Raw genomic sequence first — 12,788 nt, 5'->3', positions numbered from 1 at the left:
TCTATGTCTACTATATTTTTAAATACTGTAATTTAATTAATTAAATTTGTGCTGTTTATGGACTTATGTTTTGTATAAGCCTGGTGTGTGTAAAATAATAATAAAATAAAATAAAACCCATAAAAAAAATTTGGTGGAAATTCATTGTTATTCAATATTACTCATTGCTAACCCCTAAAACTTTTATAAAATGATTATTTTAAAGTTTTTTTTACCATGCAAGTTTTTTTATTCACGCAAAATTTTCGAAGTTTTTCTCTCTGATAATCCGCTTTTCAAATGATCTGTCACCATCGGATGCTCAAACATTGGTTAAAAATTGTATTTAAAAAGCTATAGAAAACGAATAAAAATGAAACGAAAAAAAAGAATACAGTAGTCTACAAAAGTCAACAAAATTCGTACGAATACAAATAATGATAAAAATAATGGTTTATAAAAAAAATACAATTTCTTTATCAACTACATACATACTTAGGTAATAGATTTCTCTGGATTATGTCTAGTCTGCCTAACCAGGTACAACCTGTTTTAAGGCAGACATTTTTATGCAAATAATAACATGACTACCTACTAGTTAATTTATTATAAAGTGATACAATCTATATACCATTAACTATTTTAGAATATTTTTTAGTAAGTTTTCCGATTTTTCTCTACCTAAATCCAGCGACCATTTTATTACAAATTTATTTAATTGAATTCGGGACATGGTTTTGTAATGTTCGGGTAACATATTGAAATTTTGGGGCCCAGAAACCTGAAATTTCTTTGCCCGAATTCAAAGTTTGCGGTAGACCCCATGCCCCATCCTTTAGTTCGACATCTGGGAGTGTGGGAGTGTTCTTTTTGGGATTTAATAAAATCAAAGGTTTCAAAGAAATATACATCTATTGTAATTTAATGTTTTTCATTGCTTATACCTTAACTATTTGCACAAAATTCCTTGGTGGCAGCTTATTGTAATTTTAACTAAAATACTCATTTCATATACCTACTACTTATACTCCCATTTTACAGTTGTTACAAGATAAACATTGAAATCAATCCTCTGCAGAACCCATTTTTCAAACCCCTGTCACAAAAATCCAGTCGCTTTATTAAATATTTTAAAAAGCAAAACGAACTCAACAAGTTTTTTTGATAAAGTGAATTAAGTATTTATCTCGTTCAATGGCGTGATGTTATCTCGCTAATGAAAATCTTTGTTTGCCAAACCGAGTCACTAAAATAGGTACATTGTTATTAAAGATTTAATCTGTTATTTTCTCAAGGTCTACTTTTGGGGTAGACGATAAGATCTGCCATCACAATGTCTATTGTTTATACAATTATTTTCGAAGATTATGAAACAATACGTAATAATTATTAATGACACTTTTATAATACTCCCTGTTGCATTATTTTAGGTAACAATAATATACGTACCAATAATTGCAACATTTAGCTTACTAAACAACAATACAATATTTTTTCATTTCATTCCGAAACCAGAACTATATATGAGGGTATTATAAATAAACTGAGAAATCTCCATTGAAGGAGTTACTGAGATATTTGCGAAAAACTTTGAAAAAAGAATTGCGAGATTTGTAATTATGCTTCACTAACTCAATGGAGAACGCTTAGTTTTCGGCGCCAAGAAGTATAATTGAAATTTGTTTTTGCAAGATTTAGAGACTGTTTTAAAAAAACATATTTTTTAGGTAGGTAGATTTTTATGCATAGTTTATTTTGGCATCAATAACTTATTTTCCGTTTTTGTTTGAGATTTTTAAGTTTGCTTCTGATACCCTTATTTATCTATACCTCGGAGGAGAAGTTTTGAAGATAAAACTGTAGAAATTATCGCAATAAGCTATTTTACACGTGAATAAAACACCGATGTCCACTTTGTTTTAATGCAAAAAATATCAGTAAAAAAACCTAGACTTGCCACTTTAATATGAATTTTTGTTTAATATGCATGTTATTATGAAAATAATAGAATATATACATTGAAAGTACTTCATAGATCACAATTGCACAATCTTAAAATCTTGCTTCCTGAAAATTTCGTTCAATGGTGGTTTGTCATTTAAGGTACATTTACCTTTCAAAAAACAATATAATCCTTTTAAATTTACATAGAAAAATAACAAAATTTAAATCGCGCCAAGCTTATAACATACAAAAGTTTATCGGTGCGTTATTTATTCAAATGAAAAAAAACGGGTAGTTATCATGAAAAACAAAAAAACTTAAAGATAAAATAATTCTAAGAATTTATCAAAAGGAGAGTAACAAAACAAATTTTCATATATATTTTCATAAGTCTTGATTTTGGATAAGCAAATCCTTTAATAGTTTCTTTATCGCTTCGAATTGGTGGAGTCCTTTTCCTCGGCGCGGCGGGAAGCTTGTTAAACAGGCTTGGTATGATAAGTTCCGCTGTTCTAGACTCTACCAGCTTTATGGCTGAAATCCACCTTGTCCTATGTTGATGACTAAGCAGGGGTTTTCCTCATAGTACACTGGGACCTCTTTTTGACATACAGTACGAATGTAAAAATTTACATAGCGACTGACTGCTCTTTTAGCTCTAAACGAATGAATATTTCTTACAAAGCTCTTTAACTTCACTAAAATCAACAAATGGAAGAATCAAAGAAATATGGAGGTTCAAACAAAGGCGAAATGGTGAATGTTACACAGTGTGTAAAGTGGCCACTTGAACCGGCCAATGACAAGTCATAAGCCCAGTAAATGCCTAGACTTCCATATTCCCTTATTTAAGGTATTCTCCATCCTTGTTGTAATTTGTTATTCTTATGACTCTCGAGGGGGTGAAATCCAGTCTTTTGTCTACAAACATTTGAACAAACTCAAATATAGTATTGTTGTAACACATTGAATAAGATACTTCTAGATAGCTTATTTGATAATACATTCCCTAATTAACGATTAGTTTCTATTGCGGGTAATATTTTTTAATTGTTGAGTAATTTGCTAACTTTTCGTAGGCTCTGCTGAGAATATTGCAGCTGATTAAGAGTGACATGGAAAGAGAAAGGAAGTCTAAACAGGCTCTTCAGCAACTGTCCAGGGCTATCACCATTACTCCGAACTTTGGAGGAAACGAGTCACAGCAAAACGCCTCCGAAAAGCTGTACCATGTAAGTCAAATATTATAATTGAGGACTGTTTTCACAAAGTAAAATTTTTACAAAAAAAACTAAATGTGTTTTTTATTGAAATGGGTTTTCCCACGCGAGTTCTATCGATTGGTGAAATAAAATTTTAACAAAACTGTATATGGGCGAATTTGTAGTGGCTTAAGTATCATGAACAAAACGAAATATCTCTAACTAATAACTCTAAAGAATTTTCACAAAGCGAAATATCTACATATATTTTTGGGGTGTTAAGTTTTTTAAAATCTAAAAAAAATCACAAACAAAACATAATTTCGGTCAAGAAAAAAGAAGATGTGAAGAAACTTGTATCCTACCGTAAAATAATAATAAAATAATATTATTTGAAAAATATTTTGTTATCATTTTATTTGTGGTATTATGAATGTAAAAAATATATTGGAGGAAAATATATACGATATGTCAGTAGACATATAATTTTACAAAAAATCAGTTTGAAAAGATTTAACGCAAAAGTAAACTTATTTAATTCCCAATATAAATCAATGTTCCATACATTCCTATGACAAAAATATAATATATATATATAAAGATATTTCTCTTTACCATATTACAACAGAGATGAAGAACATTTAAAATAAGGTATAAAGATCGAAGTCTAGGCATCTACAGGGCTTATGACCTGTCAATGGCTGGTTTAAGTGGCCACTTTACACACTGTGTAACATTCACCATTCTGCCCATATTTGAACATCTATATTCTTCAGCTCTTAATCTTTGATTTGATTGACAGTTGTCAACAGGCCTTCCGTCCCACTAGAAGAGTGTTTGGCATTTTGTTCCCTACTTTGGTTTATTTTACCGATTGCCTGCACTATATTGACCATGTATGATACTACCTCTCGTGTGAGTAATTTATTACCTATCACCGATGGGATGTCGCAAAGATCTCCACCCTGGCTTCTGCATCGCGCCTCCAGCTGTTGTCTTTGAAAGCTGAAAAAAGGGCAATGCATCAACAGGTGAGGGACATCTTGAGGAGTTTCATTCGCTCAAGTATTGTTTTTGGGAACACACAAATTGATCTGTTTTTGAAACCGGTAGGTGAAAAATAAAAATTAGTGGTTAAAAACAAAGTTGTTTTATTTATTTTATTTTATTATGATCTCTTTTAGTTTATTTGGATTAAAATATGTGGAATATATAGAATAATTGGTGAAAAGATGTCTAAACATGATTTGCCCCTTTTTATCAATTTTGTAGGAGAGCAATTTTAAAGTCTGAAAAGTCGGTAGATGAATTGAACATTTGTTTTTTCCATCATAGCGTCTTTACGCAAAGTACTGAAAAAAATATTTTTTTTCGAATACCGTGAAATATCATATTTAGCCATCTAGAACATAGACGGCAAAAAAATATGTTTGACATACCACATTTAGCCATCTTTTAACAGAAATGACATACCATCATTAGAAATAGAGGTATGGTTGACAAAATAAGATGTTTGACATATGATAAATTGTCAAACATGACTATATTTCTAAAGATGGTATATCACGTCTGTTGTCGTGTCATATTTGTTTTTAAGTGTCATATCTTAATTTGCCATCTTTGGACCTAGAAAAATAGAGTACTTGAACTTTAAATAGTAACACGGCTAGTATAAAAATGGCACATCATACTTAGCGATCTTATTACTGGTACATACTTCCAAAAATCATCTTCAAGAATCGTTTTTTTTTTTTTATTTGTCCGAGAAAAATACAAACGATGATATTCGAGGGTGTTAAAATCGGATAAAAATTTAAAACATCTTCCCTGGTAAAATGTAATTTAACATGTTTAAAAAACATATATTTTATAAATCATCAATTTTCCATCGAGAAAATTACATTTTGTTATCTAGAAAATCTTCCCATTCCAATACGGGCTATTTCTACTCAATAGCTAGCTACTTTCTAGTGATTCCCAAAAAAATATCAATGTAGTGGAGAGATGAGGATCGTCAATTATTACAAATTAATGACCCGAGACAACGATCTGTGCTAATATAAAAATATTCAACGAAACATGGATGGCATGGAGTTTATTGATGTGTTATACTTTTACCCTTAGATGAGATCTCTGCTCACTTACTTGGAGGGCGCTAGGGTTCAGGCTACGGGGGCGTTGTTAGCACTTGGTGGACGGGGCCAACCTCCTCACCCGCTAACTCCACATCTGAGTCTACACAGAGACAGAAGAGGGTTGCAGCAAACTATACTTATGGTAACTTGCTTTTGCCCTTTTAAGATGAAAATAAATTTATATGTAAATGATATTTTGAAAACATGAAGATGCTCTGTGGACATTTGATACCAACAGGTTTGATCAAACCGATGTATGTTATCATTTCTGAGGAAGGCAGAATAAATGGTTCTTATGCGATGGATTTCGATTTCACAGTACTTTTAAAGTTTTACAGTGTTGAGTCACATCTATTAGTGCTATTTTATTTATTTTGTTTTAAATGACTAACTCAAGTTAATATTCCGACTGATTTTGGACTGCTTCTTTACGTGAATATAAACAAACCGAAAACATTTATTGTGTTCTTCATCTCAGTCAAAGAATAAGTATATCAAACTTAGCATCTTTTCCAAAGTAGTGAAGATTGTTCATACGCTTAGACTAATTACCTTTTATTTTAAATTCATCTTAGGAATCTAAACACCAAGTTTGCCAAAGTAAACGTTTTGTTCATAAACACCCTTTTCAGGGGCCTCATATCTTCTTCTTGGTGGTAAATGTTATTATTGAGCTCGTTTTATTATTGAGCTCATTTTCACTAGCAAGTCTACTAAAGAACTGGATTTTATATTCTTCAAGAGAAATTTTAGCGAAAGCATTAATCGAATTTGGTAATGATAAATTTTTCAGGTGCCACCGTGGCTGAGACAGGAGTTCCGCCCGCTGTCAGGCCCCCGGAGCACCACTGACTCGCCCCCCGCTACGCCCTCCGTGACACACTCGTCCCCGCCCCCCAGCCCCGACTCTTCCGCTCTGTGGGGCGCCCACAGGGGGGCGGCGGACGGCGTCTCTGTCCTGCATTATAGTGATATAGGTAATAATTTGGGATGGATGTAGCTAATAAAATAGATATTCCTCTTCCTTACCACCTCCGCTCCTAATTGAAGATCAGCAGACGCATCCAGGAGGCATGTTTGTAAATACCTGACGCGCTATTTGTTTAGGACGCTTCGCTATTTGGTGGGAAAACGAAATTCTCAACACTGGTGGTTGGTGGAAACAAAGTTTAGAATGCGGCACATATTCAACAAAATAAATGCGCGATGTACGACACGAGGTCTTAATGTGACGGGTAATCAAAGGATACTGAGGTGAGAGGTGAACCGTAGTTGTGGGTAAAAGGATGAAGAAGTTATGACAATACTTTATTTAAATAAGTTTTTTTTGGTCTTAAAATAGTAAAAATATAATGTATGAATGTCCTAATATTAACTTATATCTAATTATTATTAAAACATATACTAATTATTAACATTTATAAACAATATACGTACACTTAAAAAAAAAATCCATAAAGCCAACTCGAATAAGAATACTTTTTAAAAACTAACTTATCTGATAAACACATGTTTTTGAACTTAAATTTAAATGAAATAATATTTTTTGTGCTCTTATTTCTAATGGTATTCCCTTACAATATAATTGTACAGCTCGGTACATCAATGAGTTCTGTGTATTTGTCTTACTTGATCAATGCATACCCACATAAATCGCAACCACTATCACTCGGTAATACTTCTCCCATTCGGAATGCTTCGGAAGCGATCGTTATTAATAAGCACTGTTCAGTTTTGTTAACGCTACGAAATCGCCCCTGAAAAGCACGTATTAACGTCACTAAATATGAATTTTCTCGTTTTCTTTGTAGTATCTCTTCTTTTTTCTTACGTTTCCACATCCGCTGCTAAGTGGAACGAGTAGACATCACCAGACGCCTCCAGGAAACCCTATCGCTATCCAGCATTATTGTTTTATTATACGAGTACATAAATATATCCGAAAAATCGTTTTCGACGGACTTCCAGGACGGAGCAGTACATCTCAGATGTAACGGAGATGCAACTCGGGTTTAGGTTCTGCTGAGGCATCTACAGCACGTGTTTAAGGCGGATCTACTCCTGCTTTTTCAAGATAGTTGATACAAGAGGTGCAGGCGGCTGCATCTGTTTTTATGCAAATAAACATATAATTTAGCCGTGTTACAGCAAAATAAATTTAAAATCACAAATACGCCGCTCATTTTATGCGCGTGCGTCCCTCATCACTGTCGTCAACCGACAGAAGACTGAATATGTTTTAGACAACACCCGCCGCAGAACAGCGTCTCTATCTTCCTTGTGATGACTTATATCTTCGTGCTCTCTCTTGTATAAGGTATCTGTATAGATGTTTTGCTGAATTAGCGGACATTCATTCTTCGCGTAGCAAGGATAAATATTTTTTGTATTAACATTTAGCATAGTTATACAAATTTTACTTTTCAAATCAGGTGTGAAAATGTCCATTTGAATAATATGAAAAATACGGATTCATAATTTTAAACAATAAGAAAAATATATCAAGTTTTGTGTCCTATGTCGACTAGAGTGACATCACAGCCACACAAGAGTTAAAGACAATTCACTGTATTTTTGTTAACTTTACATTTTAAGTCAAGCCCTTGTTTGTTTTATTTACATACTTTTTTTTGCAGATGACAACATTTCGGAAGCAGCTCCTATTCGACCCCCTCCCCCAATGGTACCAGTTTTCAAAAATCTGCAAGAATCTTCACAAGTATAAGCAACAGTTCCACCCAAAGATTATTATTACGACTAATACCGTCACAGAGTGCAACAGAAGAGTGTATATGCGCATTTTAAGATGGAAATATAATTATTTTATTTTTAATGCATTAAAATTATATAAAACATAAGAAATGTTATTTTTTTATCATCTTGCTCCATGCTGAGCGTCGTAAACTTATGGAATGTCAGCCACTGGGAGTGTGATGCGCTTCTATTCTTCCCGGTCTCGGGCCAAGCGGGGGCACCGTGAGGCTGTAGTCTGATAAAAAGTAAGGAATCGTACGATTTTCCCATTTTGAAAAGCAGTTCTTTCCAAATCGCGCGATTGAAAGAAATAAATCAATGAAAATACGAAAAGATTTTTTTTTAAAGATATTTCTGTTAAAAAAATAATTAAAATTTTGATATAACTCAAATATCGGCCCTCGGCTTCTGTTCACAATTAATTGGTTCTTGAAAATGTGTGCGAATGTTAAATGTTTGAAAGTCGGGGGATGTAAAATAATCACACAAGAATGTATTTTTGAATAAATATAATTTAGTTACTGAGGCATGTTTAAGTGCTTTAAGCGTTTTTTTCATAAATTTGTAAAAATTTCGTTAAAACGAGTTCCACTCTTCTTTTTTTTTCTTGATAAAGAGTTCAAAAATATACTGCGTCTTTCTCATTCACCCTATGTAGGGACGCAGCATATATACTTGGGATATGACATGTTCTCCATTGTTATTGTTATTTAACTTTCTTCAATGTAGGTATAATTTACACGTCAACATTTATATATTAATAAACAAAACAACACAAAGAGATAGATTAACAAATTACAACAGGGATGGAGAATACCTTAAATAAGGGAATATGGATGTCAAGGCATTTACAGGGCTTATGACCTGTCATTGGCTGGTTTAAGTGGCCACTTTATACACTGTGTAACATTTACCATTTTGCCTATGTTTCATCATCCATATTTCTTCAATTATTCCTTTTGTTGATAATTTTGTTGATTATTTAACTTTCTTCAATGTAGGTATAATTTACACGTCAACATTTATATATGAATAAACAAAACAACACAAAGAGATAGATTAACAAATTACAACAGGGATGGAGAATACCTTAAATAAGGGAATATGGATGTCAAGGCATTTACAGGGCTTATGACCTGTCATTGGCTGGTTTAAGTGGCCACTTTATACACTGTGTAACATTTACCATTTTGCCTATGTTTCATCATCCATATTTCTTCAATTATTCCTTTTGTTGATAATTTTGTTGATTATTTAACTTTCTTCAATGTAGGTATAATTTACACGTCAACATTTATATATTAATAAACAAAACAACACAAAGAGATAGATTAACAAATTACAACAGGGATGGAGAATACCTTAAATTTCGACAAATTAATTGATGACTTTTTTTTAAAGATGTCAATTCAAACTATCTACAAACTACATATTACAACATAGAGTCATACATAGTAAAATATTAACAGACATTAAATCTATTTCAATCACAATAAGATCGATCGCATTATAATATTTCAAGTAAGCTTGACAGAAAAATGATAAACAAAAAATGTGAATAGATAAATTTAAAAAAATATTTTGTGTGAGAATACTTTAAGAATATTAAGAGAATAAAATTCCACCAAGCCACTTTCTGTAGCTTGTTGGTGAAGATTATATTTATACTAACTTAAAAATATTATTTACATTTATAAAAACAATGAATAACATTTAAATATTAACAGCCGGAAAGATCAGAATAAATATGTTTATAAAAATACTTAAATATAAATTTATATAACATTAATTAAGATTAACAAATTACAACAGGGATGGAGAATACCTTAAATAAGGGAATATAGATGTCAAGGCATTTACAGGGCTCATGACCTGTCATTGGCTGGTTTAAGTGGCCACTCTACACACTGTGTAACATTTACCATTTTGCCTATGTTTGAACATCCATATTTCTTCAATTGTTCCATTTGTTGATTTTGATGAAGTTAAAGAGCTGAAACCTTTATTTTTCTCAAGAGATTCATCTGACTGAATTATTTCACATACTAGGCAACGCCTGAAAACAAATTTTCAATTTTTACACTTCTTTTTGGACCAGTTGGTTTCATTACAATATTTGAGTTTGTCCAAATGTTCGTAGACAAAAGACTGGATTTCACCCCCTCGGGAGTCATTAAGATTAACAAATTACAACAGGGATGGAGAATACCTTAAACATAGGCAAAATGGTGAATGTTACACAGTGTGTAAAGTGGCCACTTAAACTAGCCAATGACAGGTCATCAGCCGAGCCTTTTTGTTGAGTGGCTGATAACTATTTGGTGGTGATATATATAAAATAATGGATTACATTTTTTTAAATTGATGTCGACCTTTTTCAAAATGTTGGCAAGATAAAAATGAAATCTGAAATCGGCCATTTTAGATCTAAGCCATAAAATTATTTATTTGTATTTGAAATTAACATTGACAGGAACATATTTACCAAAATTAAATATTTTGGAAATAATAAAATCAATAAATTGTTGATTGATTAAGTTGTTGTTTTCTTGTATGAAGTAATTTATTTATTCATTCTAGATTACACTCGTTTAAATATCAATGAAGTTATTAAGGCTATTTTTTTATTGTCATTATCAATCTATTTCCGTACCTTATGGTGCATAAGGCACTTAATTGGTACACCAACGGCAGCGTATCTTGATCATTTTTGTTAAATAATGGTAAGATCATCAGTATTATGCTTCAGGTGTTAGTCTATTGACCGATAAATATATTCTACTGTAAAAACACATTTTTCGATTCCGAAACGACGAAGAATATCATTCTGAGTGTAAACTAAAACTAGAATGATTTTTTTTTGAATAAAAGTAAAACTGATTGCAAAAATGACGAAATTACGATTATTGACTATCTGAATTAGTACTAATATAATGATTGATAGATTAAAATAAAAATGGTAAGTCGGAGTTTGAATCTCGGGTTTTCTTATCATGAGTTCGTGACTCTACCATAGGACTACAACCAGCCTTATCTCTATAAAGTGGAAAAATGTATTATATTATTCTATGTACTCACAATATTGAATCGGCTTGTGGTCCTGTGGCTAGTCACGTGGACTCACGTATCAATGTTCGAGGTTTGCACCCCGCTCTACCACAACAAAATAAATTACCAGAATCTGAAACGAACATCAAATGCTAAAGATCTGGGCGTTAGATTTGTCACATAGAGACAATCAGTGGTAATGTATTGAAGATGTTAGGATTTTTTCTGCGTACTACCAGGGTTTTTGAAAATACCCGCGTACTGATAATTGTTTACAACTCGAAGCGAAGTAGACTCGAGGGTGGCTCGATAATTTGGGGGCCACATGAACTGTAGTACTCTCTTATGATAGAAAAAATCTAAAAGAAGTTTCTGAGATATCTCTACATGAGAGAGTGCGGGTATTATCCTCGGCTCTACCCGATAGAGTTTCTTCAGGGTATGCTTGGCCACAACCGTTTAAAGACTAGAAGGAATGTGTATTTGATTATACATTTTTATCGATTGTTGCGCGGTATGGTCGATAATCCTGAGATTATGACGAGCATTGGTAGTTCCTGATAATTACCCAGTAATAAAGACAGCGTCAGCATAGATTGTTTCATATTTCGATAAACAGGACTAACCTGCCGATGGTTATGCCTGTTGGAAGGGCTACCGCTATGCTGAACAACATCGCTCTGGATCAATATCTAGATCAATATCTGTTCCATGTATCCGAAGGGGTTTTCCGGAGCAGGATTCTCCTACTACTTTGACGTGATTCTCTTTCTCAATTTTTTTATTTTTATAATATGTACGTATTGAATGTATGTTTGTAATATATATGTAAGATTTAAATGAATAAATAAATTGAATTGAATTGAACTTGATTCCTATTTTCTAATAGTAAGTTATTTATAACTCGTTGAAAATGGCCACCAAAATTGAAATATTTTGTTAGATTATGAGAACGCAAATTTATATTATTTTTTCTGTATGCAAATAATTGGCAGAATTCCAAATTAAAATTTGGTAAGGTATCAAAAATAAAACACTTTTATTGGATTTAATTCTATTTTTTTAAAATAAATGTGTAGCGTTTTGACTTGTTAGGACATTATCAAACAATCTTAAATCTTTTAAAAATTTTATTAGGAAACTTTGTTAAAGGCGTTAAATTGTAACAATACATAAAGCCAGGAACTTTTGGGTAATAGCTCAATATTATGATGGCATAATACTCTCCAATAGCAAGAGTATTTTCCTCTTAAACATAATTTCAGTGATGTGAAAGATGTCGATTTTCAAAGTTATCATATTAAGCTGCCTGACTGGTCTTCCTATAGGCATGATCGGAGGCAGGTTGGTTTTCTAGATTTTCTAGCAAATCGGGGCAAGTTCATAGATATGAGTCGTTCCTGGTTGTGTCTTCTTTAAAATTTATTTGGACCCTTGTATTTAGTGGCCTTACGTTTCATGTACAAGGCTAAGGTACTCGGAAAAAATCGTTTTTGTTTGTCTTGGAAATGGGATGTTCGATCACTGATTTTCGTTTATTACCTTTATGAGTCCAATCACCATTGTTGCAAAGTTCAAGAACAATGGCGCGTGATAACTATTTTTAACTATAGTTTGGATATCTGTTAAGGATATTCCATCTTTCCTGCATTCTGCTTCAATTCTGCATTTCTGGTTGTGTCACTAGAAGCCGTGTCATCGTATTCCAACAATTTTTGTAATGTGT

General features: G+C 32.5%; 1 protein-coding gene across 1 annotated transcript in view; it reads left to right on the top strand.

The window, feature by feature from the left end:
* Nost (Nostrin) overlaps positions 1–8,122 on the top strand; it is a 104,231-nt gene extending 96,109 nt beyond the window's left edge. Inside the window, exons 9-12 of the mRNA XM_088231435.1 lie at positions 3,003–3,155; positions 5,250–5,402; positions 6,054–6,237; positions 7,897–8,122. Of these exons, the coding sequence (XP_088087561.1) occupies positions 3,003–3,155; positions 5,250–5,402; positions 6,054–6,237; positions 7,897–7,985 (579 nt within the window). The 3' untranslated portion in view covers positions 7,986–8,122. The remainder of the gene's footprint in view (positions 1–3,002; positions 3,156–5,249; positions 5,403–6,053; positions 6,238–7,896) is intronic.
* The last annotated feature ends 4,666 nt before the right edge of the window (positions 8,123–12,788 follow it).

Source organism: Micrasema longulum, unplaced genomic scaffold, assembly GCF_059751315.1.
Source record: "Micrasema longulum isolate JH-2025_06_02 unplaced genomic scaffold, ASM5975131v1 h1tg000886l, whole genome shotgun sequence".
Classification (NCBI taxonomy): Eukaryota; Metazoa; Arthropoda; class Insecta; order Trichoptera; family Brachycentridae; genus Micrasema; species Micrasema longulum.
Note: the sequence above shows the minus strand (reverse complement) of the source record. Positions and strands in the feature narration are given on the sequence as shown.